At 37.7% G+C, this 20,828-nt stretch overlaps 1 protein-coding gene and 1 non-coding gene across 2 annotated transcripts in view; one reads left to right on the top strand and one right to left on the bottom strand.

Moving 5' to 3' along the window:
- The window catches only part of LOC124722062 (beta-galactosidase-like), a 305,764-nt gene that overhangs the window by 209,732 nt on the left and 75,204 nt on the right, over positions 1 to 20,828 (top strand). Inside the window, exon 8 of the mRNA XM_047247258.1 lies at positions 11,340 to 11,458. Coding sequence (XP_047103214.1) covers positions 11,340 to 11,458 — 119 coding nt within the window. The remainder of the gene's footprint in view (positions 1 to 11,339; positions 11,459 to 20,828) is intronic.
- Positions 20,178 to 20,252, bottom strand: Trnal-caa. The gene has a single exon. It is a non-coding gene; the product is annotated as a tRNA-Leu (tRNA).

Genomic DNA, 20,828 nt, shown 5'->3' on the forward strand with positions numbered 1-20,828 from the left:
CAATTTAATTTTCATTATGGAATGAGCTATTTTGAAATTCATGCAGTAGCAATACAAAGAAGGTACATCAATGCAACAACTGTAACATAAGTGACACCTTCATCTGCTATAGGAACAGATGGAGCACAAGCTGCTGCAGAATTAGAAACAGCTTCAGAATCAACAACTGCTTGCTGAATAACTCCCGTGTGCACCCGTGCCCCCATCATTGATTTCAGCCCTTGTTTCCATCTACACTTACATATATACTTCACAGGCCACCAACAGTGGATGGTGGACGGTATCTTGTACCACTGTTAATCATTTCCTTTCCTGTTCCACTTGCAAAAAGAACAAGGGGAAAATGATTATCTATATTCCTACATACGAGCCCTGATTTCTGTTATCTTATCTTCATGGTTCTTGCATGAAATGTGAATTGTTGGAAGTAGAATTGTCCTGCAAGTCAGCTTCAAATGTCACTTCACTAAATTTTCTCAATAGTCTTCAGGTTTGTTTCCATCAGGAACAGCATGCTCCATGATGATATTAATGAGATCCAAAATAGGAGGAAGGGCAGCATCAGTCATAAATTTTTAATCTGATTATCAAACAGATTAAACCAAATTAAAAATATATGGCCAATGGTGCCCTGCTTCCCGTTATGTCTCTCTATAGTGTTCTTTGAAAATAATGTCACCTTCCCTCCAGGAATTCCCATTTGAGTTCCTGAAGCATCTCTGTAATATTTGTGTATAGTTTGAACATAATGGTAACAAATCCAGTGTTGGTCAGTTGCCAGGAGATGTAGAATTACTATAGCAAATGATTCTGTCACTATCTTATTGTTTCTCAAGATACAGGTACAGACCATCCTTATGATTACTTTTTGGCTTGTTGTGACTATAAATGTTTATGACTGCTGAGACAGCTTTCCCCTCAGTGAGAGCCTTTCTCTTTCAGTTTCCAAGAATGCATTGAAATGGTAGTTCAGTACTCTGACCAGTGAGTGCATGTAGTGTCTGAGCAGTATTATTTATTTAATAACAAGAAAATACAAGATAAGTCTCATTTACAAGGAGCCAATAAGTAGCAAAATTTAAGGTGATATCCATTGTATTTCATGGTGTATTCACTCATATGTGAGCAATCTCGGGAAAGGCTGTACCTGACACACAGATATGTGCTGATGAAGACATTGTAAAAGAGGATATGTTGCTCAAGGAAAACCTCAAGGTTGCTCAATCCACAGACATGGTAACAGCTTCTCACCCTATTGTACCACAGCATAGGATGCTCACCATGTCATCTGTCTGCCTGGTCCTGATCAAGTTCACCAGCATTACTGTAATTTGCAACCTCACCCATATTGTTTCTGACAACACAAAGGATAGGAGTATGCTCTTAAAACACTCTTATATGGGGCATGGGTGCCCTCAAGTGCCCATCAGCTCACCTGCAGGCAGGCTTTAGCAATAGTATAAGCTACTTACGAGGTAGTCCTATTGCACATATTCTGCATGGGCACAAGCCTCTTGGCCATCGTTGCCCCCGGGCCTTCAGCCAGGACAATAAAACTGCATAGATTATAAGACAGCTGTCTGACTGCCCGTGTGACAGCTGTTTGACCAGTCCTGATCACCACAGCTGTAGGGCACATGGCTTCCTGAAGTTACCAGAACATAGCCACAAAACAAAATACAATTCAGGTGATTAATATCTGCACAGTTAACAAGCTCTGCATTACTGAAATGTCTGCAAAAGTGAAATTATGTGATATGATTTAAGTGTCAGAAAGCAATAGATTTTTACATCAGAATCGGTTTTAGCAATATAATTTATGTGTTTCAAGTACTCATGAAATACTTTCTAAACCACATAACCAATTTTAATAGGTCCCATTGCAAGAATATTTTTAACTTTAAAGAAAACTTGAATCTCATTACAAATAAGTAACCCACTCATACAGCTATAATTGGTGGAGACTTCAATCTACCCTCGATTTGTTGGTGAAAATACATGTTCAAAGCTGGTGTTAGACAGGAAACATCTTCCAAAATTGTACTCAATGCTTTCTCTGAGAATTACTTTGAACAATTAGTTCATGAGCCCACACGGATTGTAAATGATTGCGAAAACAACTTGACCTCTTAGCCACAAATAATCCTGATCTAATAGAGAGAGTCATGATGGATACAGGGATTAGTAAACACAAGGTCATTGTAGCGAGGCTAAAAACCATATCAACCAAAACCACTAAAAATAAACACAAAATATGTCTATTTAAAACAGCAAATAAAAATTCGCTTGATGCCTTCCTAAGAGAGAGTCTCCATTCCTTCCAAGCTAATTATGTGAGTGTAGACCAGATATGGCTCAGATTCAAAGATACAGTATTGATAGCAACAGATAGATTCATACCATGTAAGTTAATAAGAGACGGGACTGACCCACCATGAAAAACAAGTCAGAACACTGTTGCAGAAGCAACGAAAAAAGCTTGCCAAATTCAGAAGAATGCAAAATCCCCAAGACTGGCTAAGTTTCATGGAAGCTCAAAATTTTAGTGCAGAAATCAATGTGAGAAGCTTTTAATAGTTTCCACAATGAAACATTGTCTCAAAATATGGTAGAAAACCCAGAGAGATTCTGGTTGTATGTAAAGTACACCAGTGGCAAAAAACAGTCAATACCATCACTGCACGATAGTGATGGAAATGTTACCACTGATGGTGCCACTAAAGTGGAGTTACTAAATACAGTTTTCCATAATTCCTTCACGAAAGAAGCTGAAGTAAATATTCCAGAATTCAAAACCAGAACAGCTGTTAGCACGAGTAACATAAAAGTAGATATCTTAAGTGTTCTGAAAGAACTCAAATCACTTAAGAAAGGCAAGTCTTCTGGTCCAGATGTTATACCAATCAGGTTCCTTTCAGAGCATGCAGACACAATAGCGCCTTTCTTAGCCATCATGTACAACCACTCACTAGACGAAAGATTTGTTCCTAAAGACTGGAAAGTAGCACAGGTCACACCAATATTCAAGAAGGGAAATAGGAGTAACCCATTGAATTACAGACCCATATCACTGACCTCAATTTGCAGTAGGATTTTGGAGCATATACTGTACTCGAAAATTATGAGTCACCTTGAAGAAAATGACTTATTGATACATAACCAACATAGATTCAGAAAATATCATTCTTGTGCAACACAGATAGCTCTTTATTCCCATGAAGTAATGAGTGCTGTCGACAAGGGTTCTCGTATCGATTCCATATTCCTAGATTTGCAGAAGGCTTTTGATACTGTTCCTCACAAGTGACTATTAATTAAATTGTGTGCATATGGAGTATCGTCTCAGTTGTGTGACTGGATTCATGATTTCCTCTCAGAGAGATCACAGTTCATAGTGATAGACACTAAATCATCGAGTAGAACAGAAGTGATATCTGGCATTTTGCAAGGTAGTGTCATAGGCCCTCTGCAGATCCTGATTTATATAAATGATGTAGGTGATAACCTGAGCAGCCCCCTTAGATTGTTTGCAGATTCTGCTGTAATTTACGGTCTAATAAAATCATCAGACATTCAATTCCAATTACAAAATTATCTAGAGAGAATTTCTGTATGATGTGAAAAATGGCAATTGGCAATAAACAAAGAAAAGTGCAAGGTCATCCACATGGGTACTAAAACAAATCCAATAAATTTTGGGTACATGATGAATCGCACAAATCTAAGGGCTGTCAATTTGACTAAATACCTAGGAATTAAAATTATGAGCAACTTAAATTGGAAAGACCACATAGACAATATTGTGGGGAAGGAGAAACAAAGACTGCACTTTGTTGGCAGAACACTTAGAAGATGTAACAAACCCACTAAAGAGACAGCCTACATTACACTTGTCCATCCTCTGCTGGAATATTGCTGCTCGGTGTGGGATCCTTACTGGGTAGGATTGACGGAGGATATTGAAAAAGTGCAAAGAAGGGCAGCTTGTTTCGGGTTTGGGCCATATAATATAGATGGTCATTATTCAAGATTAGTATATTTGACCTGAAATTGTCAAAATAAACTAATGCACATGCTTGATTGAGCTTCATTATGAAGTTCTGGTTATGAGTTACAGAATACGGATGTTACAGATTAGATGAAGACTTGTTCATAATTTCATTCATGTGTTCTAAGTCAATAGAATGTTCATGCATTGTAACCAAAACTAAGCAAATGCTTAACATTTACACCTCAAAAAAATTTTAAACCTAGTCATAATGATGATGATGTTGGCTTTATATTATCGTTCCCACTCCTAAGTTCTTTAAGGCAATTAAACTTCATGCTTAAGCACAAAATTTTCCTATACAGGCTCACATTGTAAGCACATGATGTCTTCCTCACATCATGACCAATGAATACTTCATAAATGTTAAGACAGTCGATCTATGTACAATCTGCACAGGATAACATATATGCCCTTTTCCTCAGCTGTACCTTTCTTTTATTTCACTTTACTAGTAAATTCAAGTTCAGGAGTTAGGTTCACATCTTGTCCCAGCAAGTACCCTTCAAACAGATTATGCACAGGCACAAGGTATTGTGTGCTCCTAGGTAGGTCTCATGAGACTATGGTCAGTTCCAGTACAGTACTCATGGCTGCCGCATTGCGGCCACGAAGTGGGGCCAAGGCAGTTCCAGATAAGTTTTTACAGTCTGACAATAAATTATGGATTTGTAGTTTTAGCTTGACCATGTCCACTATGGACAAACGGTAATTACTTTTATTCTGAAGAAGGCTGGGTTATCCCGACTGAAGCCTAGGTAAATCTAGGTAACCTGTGCAACTGAGGCTGTTGATTTTTAAAATTAAAATTAATATTTATACAGTTGCTGACAGGGTTGCAAAATGTTGAAAATATTTAAGTTATTACCTGTGAAAATATTTTGTTGACACCCACTTACGTAGGGAAAAATGATCATCCTAATAAAATAAGTGAAATCAGAGTTTGAACATAAAAATTTAGGTGTTCCTTTTCCCACACGCCATCAGAGAGTGGAACGGTAGAGAAGTAGTATGAAAATGGTTTGATGAACCCTCTGCCAGGCAATTAAGTGTGAATTGTAGAGTAACCATGTAGATGTAGATGTAGATGTAGATGTAGATGTAGAACAAAGTCTACTCACACTGCATTATTTTTGCTGGTGCTTCATGGAGATTCAAAACTGCTTCCAATTTTCATTTCTGTAACCACCTTTGAGCCCTGGTTCAATACAAGTAGGTGCGAATAATTTGAATACCAACTGTGGTGTTTTCCATGGAATATGATTAAGGTATTTTGAAAGACAAACATGTCATTCATTGAGATACACTAGTTATATTACTCAAAATATATATCTGATGCAAAAGCCAATGATAATACATTTCTATCACAAAGTTGTTTGTGGTGTCCAGTAATGGATGCATTGAAAATGGCTCTTTATGAAAGAATGGTTCAATATGTAAGTCACAGTTTATTTACAGTTGATGCAAAATATTTAAGACCACTCATGTCCAGCTGTAGAAGTGTACTATGCTTGTGCATTTGAAAACAATCCATAGCAATTTTGAACCAAGATTACTGCTTCTTCTGTTGTGAAACTAACATTTTAACACTGTACCACAGCATAACAACCTTTCACTAACAAACATTGTCCACAACTCATTGTTTAGTTTTTCTGTCCAATTTGCAGTCACTGGACTTTGCGAGCAAACAGATAAATTGGTAGGTGTCCAGGTTTATTATTTATATGTTTATTAAAGTTACTGTCCTCAGAAAGTCTTTATGGTTCTTTCACTGTACAATGTAGTCATTAAAAAGATTAATTATAGTTAATTACTACCTGGTAAATTAAGTTTCATGAAATGTCTACACAAGAATTATGTCAATTTTTAGGCGTAGACGACTCACTGAAAAGCATTGTTGGTGAGTGGTCTCCTTTACTCCTAAAAATTTAAATTCTGGCAGAACTTTCATTACTATAAGAATGGTGTCATACTGATTTAAATTTAAAAATAATGTTTGTTTGAATTAGCCTCTTTCATACTTTGACCAATTAGTAATCTACACAAAGTCCTTTCCAGATCACTGTTGCTGGGTGTGATGTCACACTGTGTCAGGGTAAAATTGAGAGAGAAAGGATTTTATACCTAACTGCAACAGAGAATATCTATTAAACCACAAAGAAATATCTTTTCCAATATGAAAATTTCAGTGGTGACCTATTGACAATTGTGATCCATCCCCATCTTCAAAGCCATGATGTCATTGGTCACTTACTGGCAGTCAAAAGTTCTGAAATTTGTGTGTGGTATTTATGTACCACAAACAAATTTTCTCTTGCTCACTGCATCTACTTGATATAATGTATCAAATATCTTGAAGCTGGCTTCATTTAACACTTTTGGGTTTTCAGTAGTTGATTTAGTACAAGTCCTACCATTTAACAAGATGATCAAGCCAATCATAGAATGTCTGTCCCTCTTTGTAAAGGATTTCAGAGATTCACTTTCCTTCCTTACTTGATGCCACCCTCGACCAAAATTGTAAGGCTGCTTGGAAAATGCAGTGTCTTTTTTCACCTCTTCTCAGTTTACTGCATCTTTTCTTTTCTTGAATACCTTTCTAATATGTGCTTCACTGTACCCATTCTTAAGGAACACTTACTTTAGTTTTAGCTCAGATGGGAGGATTTCTTGTCACTGATGATGTGGGCTCCATGTACCAGTATGGTTAGCAATGTCTGCCTCCATCCTGGGTGATGGCAGTGTGTTGCATGCAGGTACAGGTATGTGTGGGTCTTCTTCCTATACACTGCTGTTCGAGACTTGGCAAAGGAAGAAACAGAGGAAATTAGGTGGCTAACCCACAGCGTCATCAACAAGCCCTCACTTACAAAAGCAAACATGACTGCAGTGGAGCTGGAGGCTCTCAAATCACTGAGAAATAATGTTGACATAATGGTCCTTCTTGCAGATAAGGGGAATGTATGTATCCTAAAGTGTACTGATCACTACTAGTATGAAACTGGCTTACTACTGCAGGACCCAGCCTGAAAGAACTTCAAGAAGAATTTTGAATTGTGAATTGTGTTTTATTCATCTCATGACATAGATTTGCAATCCATTTGGTTTGCGTACAGGAGACATGTCAATAATTTATAATACAGTTACAATGATTTTTAAATTAATAAATAATAGCACTACAATAAATAATAACACTATAAGGATATTTCTTGGAATGTGTAACACATTGTATCCAGCTCAAATTTTCAGTTTGTTCTGCATGAATTCATCCACTGAGTAATAACACTTCAGTATCAGTACCTCATATAGCTTTCTTTTAAGTGAACCTAAATTCATCTGCATTAACTTTGTTCCCTTTTAATTTATTACAAATTTTCATTCCCATGTGTTGAGGTCCCTGGGCATACAGTCTGAGGCAGTGGGTGGGGAGCATAAAATTTTCTTTGTTTTGAGTATCATCTGAATGGACAAAATGACTTCCCTCAAATAATTCATGTCTGGTGTACAAAAACATAATAATCTCATATATGTATAAGGATAGCAGAGTTAAAACATTAAGTTTTTTAAATAATGGTCAACATGTTTCTTTGTGATTTTCAGTATACATATTTCAAATGTTTTTTTTCTGTATTTTTAGTATCCACAGTATGTTTGTCGAGTTACCCCAAAATACAATATCTTTCCTAATAATGGATTTGAAGTAGCTTGTATATGTTACTTTTCATGTGTCCATGTCAGTTGCAGTTGATAACATTTGCATTGCAAATTCAAAGCTGCTCAGTTTGTTTGGCAGGCATTCAATGTGTGCTGCCAGCTCAAATTTTTATCTATATTTATACCTAAGAATTTGACTGAGTAAACTTATCTATATCTTGGTTGTTGTGTACAGTCTTAATCTGCTTACACTTTGACTGTTTGGTTTTGAACTGCATCATGTAAATCTTAGATATGTTTAGATTCAACCCATTTAGCTGAAACCAAGTTTCTAAGGTACTGAGGATACTGATCACAGATTTGGGAATTTTTTCTAAATCCTGATCTTCAACTAAGACAGAAGTATCATCTGTGAACAGAACTGATGGGGAGATGATATTTAATGGTAAGTCATAAACATAGAAGAGAAATATGACTGGGCCTAATATGGAGCCTTCTGGAACACCGTGAGACTTTTTTTTTCCCAGTCAGAAAAATAATATGCACCATTTGAAGAAATGCTAACTCTTGCGTTCTTTTGGATAAGTAGGATTTAAGACATTGTAGGGCACTGCTGCTAATGCCATACTTTTCAAGTTTGTAAACAAGCAATGCATGGTTTACAGAATCAAACACCTTTGTGAGGTCGCAGAAAATTCCTGCCACCTTATTTCTCTTGTCTAATGATGTACTTATTTTCTCAATGAAACTGTTTACTGCATCTGTGGTGTTTTTCCCCTGCTGAAAACCAAATTGATTGTTTAGAGTAACAGAGTATTTTGCAATGACGTTTTGAATTTGTGCAACAGCAATTTTTCAGATATTTTAGATAAGACTGGGAGAATTGAGATAGGATGATAATTTCCCAGGACCCAACTACAACAATGATTAGGAAAATGTTTTTTATTGTTTTATTTTATTTTTATGTTTTGTTAAAAAGAGCTCAGGTCTATCAGAGGAAGTCAAGAAGTGAGTGTATCCCAGAGCACAAGCTATACCATACCTGCATGGACTTCCCAAAAATCAACAAGAGAGGGGTGTATCTGCAGCCAGAACTCAATACCATTAACTCCCACAATTATGGACTAGCCAGATATCTAGCTATGCCCCTTGTGTGACATTGCAGTTACCATATGAAGAACTTGGCTGATTTTGTGAAGGTACTTAAGGGCAGCCGATTGCAAAAGGATGACTTGTTCATGAGCTTCAGTGGTATGTTGCTTTTCACAAGCGTGCATCTTCAAGACTCCTTGGCATCCATAGCTCGATACTTTGAGTCAAAAATAGTTAAACTTTTTGAACATGCAGACAACCAGCTATTTCAAATACAATGGGTTGTTTTTTGAACAAGCAGATGAAGTGGCCCTTGGGATTGCAAATCTGTACGTTGAACACTTTCAGGGAGTGGAGATTCAAACCCCCTTCTGCTACTATGAGACATTTGCACTGTGGGAACATGGTATACAGGTGTTGGATGAGTGTCGGGACCACCTTAACAACATCATCAAAACGTTACATTCACTGTGGAAGTAGAGAAGAATAGATGTCTCCCTTTCTTGGGTATACTAACAAATGAAGGCAGATGGTACACTAGATCATGCAGTAGATAGAATGAGACCTTTACTTGCTTGCAAAATGCTACCGTCCTCAAGCACAGAGGCAGACATTTCTAACCTACCCATCTGGTACATAGGTGTGTGTCTTCTGTGGCAAAGGTAGTATCATAACTGAGCTACAGACCCTGAAGGAAGTGTTTGGTAAGAATGGGTACAATGAAGCAGATATTAGAAGGATGTTCAAGAAAAAGAAAAGATGAAGCAAACTGGAAAGAGAAGGAAGGGAGCAAGAGACTTGTCTTTCTTCCTTACTTTTGCCCATTCCCAGAAAATATCTCAAGGCTACTGGAAATTGCAACATCAGACTGTCTTCCAACCATCACCTATGACAAAAGAATTCCTGCTCTTTACAAAAGAGCCACTAAAACTTAATGTACTAGGAATATACAGCATACACTGTCATAGTGGCCCTGACGCATCAGGCAAACACAGTGCTGTACCTCAAAATGTTGTGAGGAACACAGGTGTGTATGGCTGGGGCACTAAAAGAAATCAGTAGTCATGGAGCATAGCATAAATGAAGATCACACTTTTTATTTTGAGAACACTTTTTTATTACAAGCAATCAGCTACATCAGACAAATGTTGTGCTATACCTCAAAACACTGTGAGGAACACATTAGGTGTGTTCAGCTGAGAAAATACTTGGAAAATGCTACACAAAACCTTTTTCCAACTAGCACCTAACACAAAAGAGTTCCTTGGCTCTGTGAAAGATTGACTGACATTTAACATAGGAGGGATTTATGGCATAACTTCTGGGTGTGGCCACTGATACATCAGGAAAAAACAGCACTGTATCTCAAAATGTTGTGAGGAACACATCAAGTGTGTATGACTGGGGCACAAACAGAAATCAGCAGGCATAAATGAAGATAACATTTTTCATTTTGAGAACATTGTTTTTATGATGAGCAACCAGCTACTTGGATCTTATTATACAGGAATCCATAGAAATAAGGATCCACAAGAATTGTGTCAATAGGGGTGACTGTTACCAACTTACCCAGCATGGAATCCCACATTAGCAGCAATGTGACGAGAGCATGCCCTACTTTGTCCAACATGCAAGAGGCATCTAGAATTCCCATGCAGAATTTCTACTACAACCTCCAGCCCATTTGCCACTACCACCATTCATCCACTTCCCCACCTGTCAGATACACAGGACATAGCCATTCACAGCCTCTTATATGGGGCATCCCAGTAATATAAAAACAGGGACATCTAAAGTACCTCAACACTTCACCAAATGAGGAGTATGACACTCGTAAAAATGTTGTGATATATTAGCACTGTCACCTGACTAGAAAATCAAGAACTTTTTATAAGAATTATCCACAATTGTTATGGCAAAACAGAAAGAAATTTCATGCAGGTTTTTGTTATTATTTATTTTGCAGTAATCAATGATCAGACTAGTGGAATCGTCAGCTTTGATGATGCTGCTTCAGACTGAAATATTAATAGTAAAAAAATATGTGCCAACTAATAAGTGGAGGTACAGTAAACAACTGGACCCAGCTATATGGCATATCAACAACAAAACAGATGAAAATAATTTAGCAAGATGCCATTACACTTTCTGCTTCAAATGTCCCCTGGATTTACTTGCAATTGCAGCTGTTGCACACGCAATGAAATGCAAATGTTACATATTAACAATTGGGAATGGTTACAGTTTACCAAATTTAGGAATCACTGAAGCAAATAAATATTTTTTTATGCTGATTAATGTAACATTGTTGTGCACATATGGCAATCAATCTAATTACATGTATTTCAGTTACGTTTTAGTTTGATTATTTAATTTATATCATATTTATCAGAAACTTCTAAGTGTGTGAATTTGTGTTAAGGAATTGTCTTGTGTACTGTTATGTGTGAAGTATAAAAATCTGTTAAAAGCTGATTTAACTCTCAGCAACTATTTCTGAAACTCTTAGTGATAAATTAATTATTATTACTAAATTCTTTTTCAGGTGCAAATTATAATGATAGATATGAGCCACAGCTGACCTCATATGATTATAATGCACCACTAAATGAAGCAGGGGATCCAACTCCAAAATATTTTGCCATACGAGAAATGATAGGACAGGTAAATTTTTTAAAAATGTTGATGTACAAAGGCACATAAACATATTAGTGGTATTTTAAATCAATATTTTATTAACTTAGTTTTTTTCATTTCTGCTATGTTCTGTTCTTTTATTTATGATGGTCTTTCTTTGTTTCCTCCTTCTTTAACCATTTATGATATACATACTCTTTCGAATTTAGTACCAACACTACAATGTGAAATAATAGCCATTGTTACCAGTGCAGGAGTGTACCTTCAGCTACCTGTCTCTATAGTTATGAGAGAGGTTACAGTATGGAATCAGTTTCTATAAAATACCTTCATAGAAATTTTCTGGTATGAAGATAACCAGCTAATTATAGTTTCTTTCTTTTGGTTATCATGGGATTTTCACCTCAAAGGAATGGTGAGATATGCAGAAAGAGTAGAAAATCACAGGCAACTACCACTGGGAAAGTAATGAAATTGCTTTTTGTCGAATTAAATTGAATATATAAAGCCACCTATGACACATTGATTCAACCCATGTTTCAGCTCTATAAACCTCATATATTTGTAACTGACTGTCTTTCATTTAATCTTTTGTGCATTTAAGAAACTGAATTCTGTTCAAATCTTGCGCAGAACACACTTTTGATTAATGAACATTCCATAAACATGCTTGCATTGTTTGTTCACAGATCATAAGAAATCAGACTGGTACATGGCCTATGACAAAACAGTGATCATTGCAAGCTACTTACACAAAACTGTTTCTCCTAGAAGGGTGTCTGCTCCTGCTAATACTATAGGTCTTTCTTATCCACAGAACCCTTCTATATTAGTTGGCTGATGGGGCAGGAAATTGTCCCCCTACAATGCATCACCAAGTTTTGTCCTTACAATGTGCAAACATGTGTGAACTTTTTTATTTGGGATGTCTAGTAATTATTGTGGCAAAATAACCCTGCTTAAGTCCATAACCACTAAACTGCATTAACTTAATCATCACAATCCCAGAAGTATCTGGTACAGTTCCTGGTGATACAGTAAATTTTCATCACTCAAATTTGATCATTAAGTGGGGGAGATAAAATTGTTTGGACCTTGATTTCCATGTGCTTAGTTAAATCCCAAACATTTCTATTGTGTCTTCTGTAGAGAGAATGGAAAACAGCTACATTTGGAAGTAAAATAAATAAAAATGTTTGTGTAAAGCTGCTTATGAACAATTTTTATTTAAAAATTGTAGCTTACTTAGGACAAAGGTATTGCATAGATAATGACTTCTCTTATGAAATTAAATGCTGTTTCCTTTTATGTAAATACCAGGTATTTCAACATGAATATAGGGATTTTAAGGATCTGTAGCATTCGTTCCATTCAACTTACAGTTATAAATAATACATAAAATGGAAGAGAAACTCAGAGAGTTTTTCTTACAAGTGTTCGATGTGAATACCGTTTGTCACATGGCACACAATGAATTGATATGCGAGTTTCTTCTGGAACCTTGATTAGTGTGCCTGGAATAATAGTTGCAACAACTGCTTCAATCCTGTTTCTTAAGTTTGGTAAATCAGATAGCATCAGAGGCACGTACATATGATTCTTTATGAACCCCCAAATCCAAAAATACTTGGCATCACACTGGGTGAATATGGATGTTATGTGAAACAAGCTCTGTGATCTGACCACTTGTGGTCAATCCAGTAGTTGGGTACACAGTCGTTTAATCAATTGCATACTGAGTTATGCCAGTGAGGCAGCTCAGCATTTGTGGTTCAGCTTCGTCAAATTGATTAAACAGCAATAATTCTAGTGTATCACAATTAGAAACAGCGGCTGCAGCTGCTTTCCCTGAAAAGGGGAGGCCCATATACTTTCCGTCAGGATATAGCACAAAAAATATTCAGTTTAGGAGAGTCTCACTCCAACTGTACCACCTCAAATGGATTTCCTGACTCCAAGATGCACACATTTTGTGTGGCAATATTCCCACTTAGATGAAATATCGATTCATCACTTAATCCAGAAAACCTTGATTTGTGTGCAGCAACATTTCCTTTGTGAACTTCACATGTAAACCACTGATGATGATAAACAGAAGGCTGAAATTCTCACTCAACCTACCTTTCAAAAACTCATTTACGGTAGAAGACTGCAGCACCATTCCCCCTTTCATTTAGTGAACAAACGCAAGGATGGCTGACATAGTGTTTAGTGTATCTGGGATTGTAAAACAGTTAAGATCCTTAGACACCAGGAGGGCATCTGGCCCAGACAGTATCCCCATAAGATTATATGTTGACTATGCTACAAATATAGCACCATTCTTATCCATCATCTATCAGAGGTCATTGGAACAGCGGAAAGTTCCACAGGACTGGAAGAAGGACCAGGTCATAGCAATCTTTAAAAAGGGGAGAAAATCAGATGCACATAATTACCAGCCAATTTCACTGTAATCGATTTGTTGTAGAATCATGGAACATATTTTGTGTTCAGACGTAATGACCTTTCTAGACTCTGAGAAGTTCATCTGCAGAAACCAGCACAGTTTTAGTCATGCGAGACACAGCTGGCCCTCTTTGTGCATCATATACAACAGGCTCTAGATACCAGCTCCCAGGTTGATGCCATATTTCTCGACTCTCAAAAGGCATTTGACTCAGTTCCACACTGTCACTTGTTCCAAAAAGTGAGCAATTATGGTCCATCCCATGACATATGCAGTTGGATAGAAAGTTTTATAACGGACAGAGAGCAGTATGTTGTCCTGAATGGGATGACTTCAACAGAAGCAAGCTTAACTTCAGATGTCCCCCAGGGCAGGATAATAGGTCTGCTGAATTTTACGATTTACATAAACGATCTGGTTGATGGTATTGACAGCAGCATTAGACTGTTTGCCAATGATGCTGTAGTCTACAGGAAAGTAGTATCACATGAAATTTGTGAACAAATCAGTGAGGATTTGCAGAAAATAAATGCGTGGTGTAATGACTAGCAGTTACCTCTCAATATTAGTAAGTGTAACTTACTGCGTATAACAAGGTGAAAATCCCCATTAATGTATGAGTACAAAATAAATGTCCATTCTTTGAAAGCAGTAACATCAGTCAGGTATCTGGGTGTGACTATTCAAAATCATCTCAAATAGAATGTCATATTACACAAGTAACGGGCAAGGTGAACTGTAGATTGTTGTTTATTGGTAGAATCCTAAAGCAATGCAGTCCTTCAACAAAGGAAATTTGCTTACAATATGTTAGTTCATCCAGTCTTAGAGTATTGTTTGTCTGTATGGGACCCTTACCAGTTGGGTCTGATTCAAGAAATTGAGAAGCTCCAAAGAAGAGCAGCATGATTTGTGACTGGTACATTTAGCTATTGTGAGAGCATTACAAATCTCATAGAAAGTTTGAAGTAGGACACACTTGCAGATAGACGACATGCTAAACGGAAGGGGCTGCTAACTAAATTCTGAAATATGACCTTCACCGAGGATGTAGAGCGTATATTATTACCACCAACTTTCAAATCACACAATGATCACCATTCAAAGATAAGGGAAATTAGAGCTTGTACTGAGACATTCAGACACTTGTTTTTCCCCCTTGCAATCTGCGAGTGGAACAGAGAGGGGGAACATGACTTTGTCGCGAATTGTGCCCTCCGCCACACACTGCTTGGTGGCTAGCGGGATATATATGTAGATGTGGATGTAGTCTGTAGGCTTTATACTTGTAACAACTACAAACCAGACTGTTTCAGTTGCTCTTTCATTTGATGTATTACTTTTAATTGTAAGCTGAATGTGACAAATGCTACAAAGCCTCAATACCCCAATATTCATTTTTAAACACTCAGTATTTAACTGTAAATTAAATCTATAAATTTACTCACTCCGCATGATTAAGATACATCAGGTGAGTGACCCATCAAACAAGTAACTGGCTAACTAATGAACCAACTAGCTAACTAACTGTTTTTCATGATAATCTGCCAATAGGATAATGGTAGTAGGTGTTACTTGAGAGAAGTAGGTTAAGAAGCATAGGTAGCCTTGGCATCCTTTCTTTAATTTATATAAGAATTTTCAAAAGCACATTGAAAACATTATATTGCACACATTATATGCACTATACTTTTGCATACAAATCATATAATACACAGACAGGAGACAGATACAGGTAAATCAGTTTCACTTATGTCCTTATAATGAGTGCAATATGGAATCTCTCTCATTGCCCCTAGGTCTTTTTAGGGTAAATTTTTCTGAATGACAGGGCTACCAAATAACTGCAGACAAGGCTGCGCCTGTGGGAAACTGAGAAATATGTATGCTATGCATAACAACGTCATTTAGAAGTTACAGACATTGAACAGGTGCAGTTAAATGGACTGGATAGTTATAGTAGACTACTATAACATGGAAAATATAAGGAAAGGGGGAGTGGCTGCATACAAAAAAGTGTAATAAAGTCTGATGCCATAGACCAATGAGTAGAGCATTTAACAACCATTTTCATTAACAGAATTAGAAACACACATGATAGTGGCTATGACAGTGTACAGATGACCAACAACAAATGTTTTAAGCTTCATAAAGCATTTAGATAAGTTATTATTAAGAAAGACCTAGTAAAATTCATTTGGAAACAACTGAATGTAGAAATTTTAACATTGGTTTTCTTTTAGATAGTTCTGATTGAAGGTACTCAGAGTTGCTGATGTGAAGCTTTTGTTTGATTCACACAGTAACATTCCCAACAGGAGTAAAAGGTTCTAACACCTTACATGAGTGCAGCTGGGTGATGTCTTGCACAACTGCTGATATTTTGACAGGTGAACACCTCATCATTTTCAAGGCAAAACTGCAGTAACAGAGTGTTGTGCAAGAAAACTATAACATTCAGTAGGCAGGGCTATGCCAACCAAGGATAATAATATGGCATATGCAGAAAACAATACATACACTGTAAATAACTAGTGCCACCACACTAACGATGTTGATCATGTCAGAAGCTGTCAGTAGCAAATATTTGTTAGCAACAGCTTTGAAAGTAGCATTAACTCTGTCCATCTGTTGTCTGACCAGGGAGAGGACAGGATTCCAAGCAGAATTTAAGCAAAAACATCCATCTCTACTTATATGACTACTTGCTGATTTAATATCAACTGCTTCCTTAATAACACCAAACCAGTAGCTGAAAGTGCACACCAGAATCTCTGTATTGTAACATTCCTTAGGGTGAATGGTGCCAAAGCAATATTCTGCAATAGCAGATTTGCTCAGCACTACCAGTCAGCACTAGGAAGCATTGTATAGCAGGTGCTAAACTAAGCACACCTATGACAGGAGAAGACCAAGACACGCCCCCTAGGCAGTGTGCATATAGGTCACCACCCTCAACCAAGCTGTCTCAATTTCTCAATCTCAGTACCTCAGTGTGTCAAATCAACACTCAGTTTGCATTGCACCTCAATACATCGCACTGTGCTCTAGTCTTCGACAGTAATAGTCATCGCCTCGCACCTTACCTAGCTGTGAGGGAACATTAGACTTTGTATATAGTTGTGATAAGGACACAGACAAGATTAAAGAATTAGTACATGTTATTTGATTGCTGTTAACAACAGAGTTTCAGAATGGTCATAATTGAAGATAAGTACTCCATTGGTTATTGTAATAAAGTGTATTTCAACCATGTGTGCATTTTGTGTTGTAGTGAGAGGAAAGCAGCCAGCCAACTATCGTACCACCCTCTCCTCATACAGCCAGGAACTACAAAACATTATTAGAAGGTATAGCCACAATAAGGAAAAATTAGGAGAGAAGCAAAACTTGCAATGAATGAAGACTACCAGAGAATACATCAATACTAGGGAATGAGGGCAGCTTCTGCAGTCTTCGTAACAGTGACATTGGAGCCCTTTTCAAAAACTGCTTTGATTGCTTATGATTAGTATAAAAGTGCCTAAACATGTACATACCAGACAAAGCCAGGAAAATAATGGATCAAGCTTTCAAATGGTTCACAGTAAACAGTTAAATCCTTCATCTGGCAAAAACTCATATCAAGCAATTTCATGCAAAACAAAATTGCTTACAGCTATTAGAGGTAGACATCAATGGACACACAGTAGATAAGTCTTCGTATGTGAAGGTCTTAGACAACCAAATGAATAATAAACAATGGTAGCACCAACATGTGTACAAGTGGGACAAACAGCTCAGTTCTGCCTGATCTGCACTTAGAAATCTCTTTCTTTGTGTTGACCTCTAGACAGGATTTCTAGCATACTTTACATACTTCCATTCAATACAATCTTGTCACATGATGTTATTAGACATTGCAGCTAAGGCAAAAAGTATTTATTCTGTAGAAATGTACAGTAAGAATGTTGTGTAAGATTGATAACTGAACATCTTCAAGGACCACTGGACTCTTACACTTATGTGCTGTAGTAACCAAATAATAGACAAAAACAATCAAGTAACACAAATATGGCTTTATTCATGAACCTCTGAACAATAATGGAAAACATTCTCTCATGGATCTCCACATACTGAGACACAGAACGTTGAGGCGAATGGTAGACTGGTAGCATATAAGAGAGACTCAGTTAGTGCTGCTCTGCACATATATATGTACGAGTTGCTGGCAGATGGTGCAGCAGAGACTGCACTACATGCATGACTCCCACAGGTAGCCTCCAGTGGCTGGCCTGCGCTGATACAGTTGGCGGCCAATTCAAACATTCACTCATGGCAACACCATACTTGGCGCACTCACACTGATATGTACTAGTTGCAAGATACACCACATCTCTCCCTCATGCAAAGTGGGCATTCAGGCAACAGAGAAGATACTAGAGGCCCGACAAGAGACATATCCATCAAATCGGGAGCAGTAGCAGCCAGTGCCGATGGTTGGGGCAGGTTGATGTGCTGGGCGGGCACTGGAGACTAGGGCTGGAGCACACAGGGAAGCGGGCACACCCAAGAGTGGTGGAATTGTGTGCCGCCCCATGGCAGCACCACAGTGGAAGGTGCCATTGTCATCTCCGTACAATCATCATAAGCAGGCACGTCCCAGTGCAGAGGAGACAGGGCTGGAACCACTGGCAATGATGACGTCACTCATCTCCACACCATGTGAACCCCTCTTTAAGATATTTTTTATTCTAAAGCCTCACTTTTGTGTTCTTGCTACTGCATGATGGCACAGAACAAACAGAGATGTGAGACACACTTCTTGGTGTTATTCTGTATCTACTGCAGTTTCAGACACATTGCTTGACTGTTGCACTGCGTCTGACATTTAATAAACTGCCAAAGATCTCCTTCTGACAAATTTATCCATTTCTGATGGCTTCTGTAAATTGTATCACTTTGAAAGAAGTAAAATGGTGACACATATAATGAATGAAAGATAGAAACAGACTGAAGGAAATTTGTACCATCTCTCATTTTTACTGCTCGAAGAACTTGTTGGGACATGGGCTGATAGAGAGTACCGATTTACAGCAGCTGAAGAGAGACATGTAGTGCCATAATTGAAGTTAAATGCACAGATCAGTGGAATTCCACATGCTGATCACTCATTTAATACTTGATCTGTCGTTATACTGAATGAAGAGAAGGTTTTTTTTATTATTTTAATACAAGTTTTTCATTTGCTTTACATTTTGAATTTGCTACTCTCACAATACTTTTGATGCTGTTACTTGACACCCCAGGGTGTTGTGACACCCAATTTGGAAAGTTCTGCTCTAGAGAGAAGTTCATATGCAGGAAAGCTCAGATCTTAAAAAATAAGTGTACAGCACATGAACACAATTTTCTGAAAATGGAAACTTGAGCTCCAGTATTGAATAGTTTTTTGTCTTAAAATTAATGTCTTCTTATATGGATTCCTTATCTGCCTGAGAAGTTGTGTGTATTAATGTGACCGCTTCCAGGATGGGGAAGTATGCTAGCCATGGATTGAATCTGACAGCAGATAAACGATGATGGTTTGGTACACTGGCCAGCCTCCAAGTGGTTTTTAGGCAATTTCCCAAATCCCACTAGGTGTATACCAAATTGATTCCCATGCTCCCCTTATATACAGGCTACACAAACATTTAGAATGCATTTTACACTAGCACTTACACACGCAGACAGATTGGATACATTGCTTTTGTCCTGGGTGGTGAATAGGAGACTGATGGCCTTAACTGTCTCTTTAGACTCTTACTCAACATCAGCATGTGGATTCAGTTTGTATTACAATGAAAGCTCCTAAGTGAAATATGAACAATGTTAGTAATAAAGACAAAGAAGTGAGCAGTGGATAATTTGGATAAGTAAATAAACAACATTTTCTCTATCTCTCTACTTCTCCCCTCTCCCCCCTTCTCTCATTCTCTCTCTCTCTCTCTCTCTCTCTCTCTCTCTCTCTCTCTCTCTCTCTCTCTCTCTCTCTCTCTCTCTCACTCTCCCCACCCCCACTCCCCACCCCTCTACCCATTTCTCTTTCTCTTTGTGTGTGTGGTTTAATTATTTCTCAACTAGCACAGTATGACTGAACTACTTTCCTTGTTCTCTGCTGGAGATGTGTTACTTCAAAAGGTTTGTTGCTGCACATCTTCAGTTTGAAGTATAATAATTTCCACGACGGCTATATTAGGTACAAAGATAGAATGAGATTTTCACTCTGCAGCAGTGTGTGTGCTGATATGAAACTTCCTGGCAGATTAAAACTGTGTGCTGGACCGAGACTCGAACTCGGGACCTTTGCCTTTTGCGGGCAAGTGCTCTACCAACTGAGCTACCCAAGCATGACTCACGCCCTGTCCTCACATCTTTACTTCTGCCAGTACCTCGTCTCCTACCTTCCAAACTTTACAGAAGCTCTCCTGCTAACCTTGCAGAACTAGCACTCCTGAAAGAAAGGAAAAGGAAGCAAAGGTCCCGAGTTTGAGTCTCGGTCCGGCACACAGTTTTAATCTTCCAGGAAGTTTCAGGTACAAAGATGTATGATAACCTCTATGCATCTATTGAACTACAATGCTAGACACTGCTGCACAGGTCATTGAATTCGTTCAGCATAATTGCTACTGTAATTTGGTGCATTCAAGGAAAAGTTTGAAAGGTTATTGATTTGCCACAGATGAAGACAATCTGAAGACAATCACAGGAATTTTTATATAATCGGTAAGGGGAGTCTATAAAAATTGCATTTGTAAGCTTTTACAACAATAATGGAACTATTTAGGAAGTGTTGAAGTTTCATATGCGTAACTATTGTACTGATATTTCTGTATGTATAATACAGTTCTCTACCGTATAAGGGTAAACACTGTTTTTCATGTTAACATTTTGGCTTGTATCACTCAAATCTGTCTTTTCATTAAA

This window comes from Schistocerca piceifrons, chromosome X (genome assembly GCF_021461385.2).
Source record: "Schistocerca piceifrons isolate TAMUIC-IGC-003096 chromosome X, iqSchPice1.1, whole genome shotgun sequence".
NCBI lineage: Eukaryota > Metazoa > Arthropoda > Insecta > Orthoptera > Acrididae > Schistocerca > Schistocerca piceifrons.